The sequence below is a fragment of the Engraulis encrasicolus genome, chromosome 6, assembly GCF_034702125.1.
Source record: "Engraulis encrasicolus isolate BLACKSEA-1 chromosome 6, IST_EnEncr_1.0, whole genome shotgun sequence".
Classification (NCBI taxonomy): Eukaryota; Metazoa; Chordata; class Actinopteri; order Clupeiformes; family Engraulidae; genus Engraulis; species Engraulis encrasicolus.
Genome location: NC_085862.1, coordinates 20879581 through 20887080, shown reverse-complemented (window position 1 = coordinate 20887080; position 7500 = coordinate 20879581). Strand labels below are relative to the sequence as shown.

General features: G+C 43.9%; 1 protein-coding gene across 1 annotated transcript in view; it reads right to left on the bottom strand.

The window, feature by feature from the left end:
- Positions 1-7500, bottom strand: part of anos1b (anosmin 1b) — a 76412-nt gene that overhangs the window by 32178 nt on the left and 36734 nt on the right. Inside the window, exons 4-6 of the mRNA XM_063200874.1 lie at positions 6072-6276; positions 5051-5235; positions 1894-2023 (exon numbers count right to left, since the gene is read on the bottom strand). Of these exons, the coding sequence (XP_063056944.1) occupies positions 1894-2023; positions 5051-5235; positions 6072-6276 (520 nt within the window). The remainder of the gene's footprint in view (positions 1-1893; positions 2024-5050; positions 5236-6071; positions 6277-7500) is intronic.

Genomic DNA, 7500 nt, shown 5'->3' with positions numbered 1-7500 from the left:
GGGTATTATTGATTACAGTCCCTTGAGTAGTACAGGTTAAGGTGCCTTGGGTATGCCCTTAATGCATGCCATTCCACCAGTATAACACTGTAATAGCGACTACAAAAATTTTGGTAACACTTTCTATGAAGCCCATATCTATAGCGCATTATGAGCGCATTTATAACATCTTATGATGCACATCATAATTAATCATAGTGCATTATGACCGTTATAATGTATTATAAGCCCCTTCAGTGGCTGTGGTTTATAACCATTCGCGAGCACTCAAAACACCCTAAGATGTATAATGCTTTATAAGCTAGATTTATAGTTATTCATGACTGTTGATATGCTCCATCATGAAGCGTTATGAGTGTAGTCGTAATGCACTATGATTATGATGTGCATTATAAGTTGTTATAAATGTGCTCATAATGCGCTATACAGTATATCACGAAAGTGAATACACCCCTCACAGTTTTGCAGATTTTTGAGTATATCTTTTCATAGGAAAGCATTACAGAACTTTAACTTTGACACAATGATTAGTGACCTTTTAACAACATATTTAACCGCATACAATTTCTTGTTCACTCAGAAAAAAACAAAATACAGCCATTAATGTTTGAACATGTGCTCACAAAAGTGAGTACACCCCAGATTAAAATCCGGTAGAGAAGGGGCTATGTTGGCTCGAATCGTCTCGAAATGAAAAGGGATGACAAGGGAGGTCATCAGTGTGCGTTTCAACCTTTCTTTGTATTGAACTTTTAAATGTTGAGCCTGCATCTGGCTTAAATAGATTGGTGTGAGATTTGAATGCAATCCTATGGAGAATATCATGATCTGCTTCAGTAGTCACAGTGCATGTTGACATGCATGTTCCTTTTAGGTGTATTTCAGATTGCCAATGTTGACAGCATTCATGCATCCCCAAACCATGTCAGTCCCACTACCATGCTTGGCTAGTGAGAGGATACACCTTTTTTGTAAAACTCACTTGTTTACCACCACACATGCTTGACACCATCTAAGGCAAATTTGTTTATCTTGGTCTCTTCAGATCACACGACATGGTTCCAGTGATCCATATCCTTGGTCTGTTCATCTCTCTTGAGACCAAGATAAACAAATTTGCTTTAGATGGTGTCAAGCATGTGTGGTGGTAAACAAGTGAGTTTTACAAAAAAGGTGTATCCTCTCACTATCCAAGCATGGCAGTGGGACTGACATGATTTGGGGATGCATGAATGCTGTCAACATTGGCAATCTGAAATACACCTAAAAGAAACATGCATGTCAACATGCACTGAGACTACTGAAGCAGATCATGATATTCTCCATAGGATTGCATTCAAATCTCACACCAATCTATTTAAGCCAGATGCAGACTCAAATTTTAAAAGTTCAATGCAAAGAAAGATTGAAACGCACACTGATGACCTCCCTTGTCATCCCTTTTCATTTCGTTTCATTTCGAGACGATTCGAGCCAACATAGCCCCTTCTCTACCGGATTTTAATCTGGGTTGTACTCACTTTTGTGAGTACATGTTCAAAAATTAATGGCTGTATTTAGTTTTTTTCTGAGTGAACAAGAAATTTAAGCGGTTAAATATGTTGTTAAAAGGTCACTAATCATTGTGTCAAAGTTACATTTCTGTAATGCTTTCCTATGAAAAGATATACTCAAAAATCTGCAAAACTCTGAGGGGTGTATTCACTTTCGTGATATACTGTAGATGTGGGCTTCATAGAAAGTGTTACCAAAACTTTTCTACCATGGTACAGTACATGGTACAAGGGCACTCCAGCCATGGATGAAGGTGTGGAAAACGGGATACACCATCTTCTAATTGGTCAGGGTGGGAATCGAACCTGGAACCCTCTGATCTGAAGACCTCTCACTCACCTCTGGATGAGAAGAAGTGCTTGCTGGGGGTGGTGAAGCCTCGGGTGCCCTGGCTGTTCACCGCACTCACTCTGAACTGGTACCACCTGTGGGGTCGAACGTCCTTCAGCACGGCTCGCTCCTCTATGGTCTGACATGAGGGAGAGAGGGCGGGGGGAAGGGGAGGGAAAGACGGGAGAGATTATTGAGAAAGGTGAGGAGGGTGAATGTACAAGGAAAAGAAGAGGAATGGAAAGACTAACGTTGGTTAAAAAAAAGACAGTGAGAGAAATGAGACAGGGGTATGGGCATATGGTTACACATGATGGACAACATGGAGGAAAGCTGGCTGAAAAAAAGAGGAAATGAAAAAAAAAATGGGAGAGGGACCGAGGATGGAAAATGGATCCCAAAGGGAACAGAGGTTAACGTGATGTGTGAAAATGTGAAAAGGGCACAGGGCTTGGCTGGCTACAGAAGTGCAAAAGCTTCAAGGAAGACAGATGGGCACTTCTCTCTGCTGATGGAGGCCTTCCATCCCCTGCGCCACACAGATAAGGAGCCAGGGCCGCGACTTGATGGACTACAGGCCGATATCTCTGTCCCGGCGCTGACAGCTTGCCAAGGGAAATACCTCCGACCCCTCTGCTGCTCCCTCTCCCCCTCTCCCCATTACTCAAGCCGCTGCCGCCTGTCTCCCAAGCATTGCAATACAGGGGGTAGCATAAGCACAATGACCCGATTGTGTCACTGTTACATCCCACTTCGTCTCAAGTGATACTGATGGATATTCTGCTTTAAGCAACAAAAAAAGCAGAGCATTGTGTCACACAGAGATATCTTTTTTGTCGGTCCGTGGGGGGGTGAAAAGAAAACCCGAACACAAGCTGCTTTTGGCGGGATGGGAAGACGTTACTGCAGCAGCAATGCGGAAGACGTAATGATGGCTTCCAACTCGAGAGTCGACATGGTTCCTCATGACGACACTCGATGTAATTGTGGCGATCGCCTGTGACTGATGTAATTGCATATCTGAGCGTGTGCAGGAGATTGCTTCCAGATTGGCTGAGCTGAGCTGAGCCGAGCTGAGCTGAGCAGGGGAGGGATGAACTGTGAACAGCTCAGAGGGTCTACAGAGAGAGAGAGAGTCAGTGGGGAGGGAGGGAGGGAGGGAAAGAAAGGATGAACGAAGAGAAAGAGAAACAGAGGGAGGGAGGTGTGTGTGTGTGTGTGTGTGTGTGTGTGTGTGTGTGTGTGTGTGTGTGTGTGTGTGTGTGTGTGTGTGTGTGTGTGTGTGTGTGTGTGTGTGTGTGTGTGTGTGTGTGTGTGTGTGTATGTGTTCAGGAAGGAAGCATCCTGATTCATGGGGTGGACATCAGTAGCTTTGTCACTGCAGGGGTGAACATGTTGCATGCTATGACCTCGGGCCATAAATATCTTCTTTTTCTTGTTCTAGAAAGCATAGAAAGCCGGCCTTTTCTCCTAAAGGGACACTGTGTGAGAATTTTAGTTGTTTATTTCCAGAATTCATGCTACCCATTCAATAATGTTACCTTTTTCATGAATACTTATCACCACCATCAAATTCTAAGTATTCATTATGACTGGAAAAAATACATTTTTCATACATGAAAAGGGGGATCTTCTCCATGGTCCGCCATTTTGAATTTTCAGAAATAACAATTTTTAGCTGCAAAAATGACTGTACTTGGGCCATACTAGAAAATATTAATTTATTACTTAGTAAACTTTCATGAAAAGATCAAATTTGGCAATAGGCAACACATTTTCAATGAGCAGCATAGTTGCAGTACCTTTTTTGACCATTTCCTGCACAGTGTCCCTTTAACGTGACCGGCCAACGACTAAATGTGGGGGCACTGAGACTTTGTGAGACATTGTTTGTATACTCATTATGCACCAATAGTACAGAAGCATATGTGCACAAAAAATATTACAAAAATTACCATACAAATGGCATTTCAATGAATAAATTGCAATTCCATTTTTAAATGTATAATTTAATTTGAAGAAAACACATTGCAATTGGATATTCAATATGCAATGTGGTAATGTAATCCTCAATTCCCTAAATATCTTGTTTTTTTCTTTTAGAAAGGTCTGTCTGTTGAAGCTGGCCTTTTCTCCATAGCGTGGCCGGCCGGTGACCAAATGTGGGGGCACTGAGGATTTTAAGTGAGACTTTGAATACTCGTTATTCACCAACAGCAGACATACCAGCTGACCAATCCAACCAGCAATTACTCCTGATTAGTCGAGCCCGTCTGGAATGGATATACCATTAAGTTTGTTATTTCCACAGAGCTCTTCATATGTTTAATCTCTCTGCATTCGCAGACAGCAAGAGCATTTGTCTTCCAAATATGTTTAACATTCAGCTTCCCTTACAAAAAAATGTACCACTGACTGTACAGGCCTTGACACTACCACGGCACTGGTACTGTATGTACAGCATGGGGTAACTCATTGAAATATATGGTATAGGCCCTGGCCGTGGTTCGATGGCTAGGGAACTGACTATTAATAATGGAGACCCCAGTTCGATTCCGGCCTAAGGTCATTTCCAGATCCTCCTGTCTCTCTTTCCCATTACTTTCATGTTTCACTGTGCTATCAAATAAAGGCAAGAAAATCCCCCCAAAAATACAAATTGAAAAACAAAAAAATAGTAACATATTGTTACATGTACAGTATACAGTATAAGTACAAGGTAACCTATTTTGTCAATGGACAAAAAGTCTGTGAATGACTGTTTATATCCTGTTCATAGCTTAATCTTACCATACGCTTGTACTAGCTTTATATGTACAGTCAGAGGATCTGGAACAAGTGAACTGAGAAACGACAACTGGTGGGAGGGGAGAACTCTGTTGAAGTTTGAAATTTGTATGTGAAAAATTGTATTTGGTTGTGACATGTAATCTATTAAATGTAAATGTGAATTGACTGGAGCTTCACAGATGACTACAGTGTTTAGCTTGCCTTGTATTGAATAAAGGACGTTTTTTTTGTGTAGAATTCTACACCTGGGTCACCTCCATTAGAGACGAGAACGCTCTCGTACACGGTCCACATTTGCAGCGTGTAATAGTGACGTTTCGGTCCATTGACCTTCCTCAAGCAACTCAACCTGCATGAAGGGTGGAAATGTCATTACCATGAGGATAGTCTGCCAAGACGAGGCCTCGTCCTCACTCGGGTGAATGCCGTAGTTCCACCTCCTTTGAAGGATGTACAGGACGGGCTCGATGGACACGTTAAACTTGGACGTCCACTTCACTTCCAGATGTCCCAAGAGGTCTTCCGAGAAGGACATGTCCTTCTTTGGCTTCAGCGGAACACCTGTCGGGATGTGAACCAGATGAGCATTTACGATGTGTCATTCACTGCTCATGTTCCAAACACTGTAATGTATCTGTACAGCATGTATATGTATATGTATATGTATATGTATATGTATATGTATATGTATATGTATATGTATATGTATAAGTATGTATATGTATATTACAACACAATCATAACAATAATCAAAACACAGTATGTATGTATTTGTAATATTCATTACAACAAAATTACAAAGAACAAGCATCACAAAGCATTTATGATGTCTCATTCCCTGCTCATGTTCCTAACACTGTAAGCACAGTATATCTATGTGTGTATAATATGTATGTGATATACATTATAAAAAGATTATAAAAAGAATCACAAAACTAAAATTCACTTTTTTTCCCTTCAGACCAAAGCGGTGGTAACTGAAAAGATCCCACTGGCTTTCAGCTTATAGCGTAAAAGCCTGGATTTTCAGGCTCCTCTACTTGCACATCTGTCATCACATTCAGGCAGTAACAGCAGCAGCAACAGCATTGGAGTGGCCAGAGGAGTAATCTCTCTATTCCCAGGCCAGACTAGACAGCCCCCCCCCCCCCCCCCCCCACCCCATCCCCAGGCCACAGCCCCCACCCAGGGCCGCTGACAGCTTTGGCTGGGCCCAGTACAAAGTCATCTGAAAGGTGAATGTAACGATATAATAAGGACCCATTTCTGGGACCCCTTTCTCTATGGGCCCCAGAGAACTGACCCCTTTGTCTATCCCCAATCGGCTTCCCCACCCCCACCCCCCATCCCCCAGTTCTCAGTCCCCAGCTTGTAGCCCTGCCAGCCCCCTTGCGTACCCTTGAAGAGGCTCGCTGGAGTCTGGCAGGTGTGTCCGCAGCCGTTGGAGCAGCACTTCTTGGTGCCGGAGCATTCCTTATCTGTGCCGCAGCTCTCCACACAGGCGGCCGCGAAGCCCGAGGCCCTTTGGGGAGACGGGCAGTCGCCCTGCTTCTGGGACTGCAGAGACAGCACGTACTCCCCACTGGTCACACACTCATGGTGCTGCCGGCGGGGTGTGTGTGTGTGTGGGGGGGGGGGGGTGGTGGAGACAGAGACAGACATTAACCAAAATGGCAGAGTTACTGATACAGCTGACGGTTTCACTAGACTGTGACAAGAGAGATAGAGGGAGGAGGAGAAAGGAATGGAGAAGGAGAGTAGGAGAGGAGGGAAGACAGAGAGGACATGAAGAAGAGGTGGAGAGGGAGAGAGAGAGGATAGAGATGGAGAGAGAGGGACGGAGAGAGTGGATGGAGAAAGAGAGAGAGGGACAGAGAGCAGATGGAGATGGAGAGAGGGGACAGAGAGAGGGAATGGAGAGGGAGAGAAAGGGAGGCAGGGGGGGGTGAGAATGAGAGATGGAGACAGAGAGGGGATTGAGAGGGAAAGAGAGAGAGATGGGTGGTAGAGAGGGAGAAAATGGGAGAAAGAGAGAGAGAATGATAGAGAGAGATGGAGAGAGAGAGGATGCAGGGAGCGAGAGCAGGCAGACAGAGGAGAGAAGAGTAGGAAATGGGAAAAGGCAAGGAGAGAGGGAGAAAAGGTATGTGGAGGGGACGGGAGAAAGACAAGAGGGGAAAGACGCAGAGATAAAAAGAAATGGACAGATGATGGGCAAGGAAAAGGGGAGAGTGAGAGAATGGGAAAGACAGAGAGAGAGTGTGTGATGAGATGCGGAGAGAAAGAGTGACAGACAGATTGTGGTGAACAGGGAAGAGCAATAGAAAGGGCGAGAGAATTAAAGAGGGGAGAGTCCGCTTGTTTTAAATACATCTAGAAATAAAGTCAGGGCGTGGAGAAATAAATAGACAGATAATTGTAATAACACAGAGGAGAGACAAAAATGAGGCGAGAACAGCATACTTGAGAATATGAGACTCTTCAGACAAGATAAATATATATTAGCTTTTAGGAGACATAGCTTAATATGCATTGATAGCAATGGAAGAAAAAAAAACGTTCATCCTTTTGGTTTGGCAGCAGAAGTAAGTCACAGTTCTGTTCACAGCATCCCATCCACAGTTTGTGCTGTGAAACTTAAAAAAAAACTGTGGCTAGTAGGAAGGCTGAACGGCTACTGACTGGGGGAAAACCACTAGCCATAGTGGCCGGTGAGCAAAAAAAAGTTAATGCCAAGTCCATCTCCCAGTGTGCAAAAGAAGGCCTTTGTGTGGTGGCTGGAGGAAAGTGGAATACTGTACCCGCGGGACGCCCAGTCGCCCACGC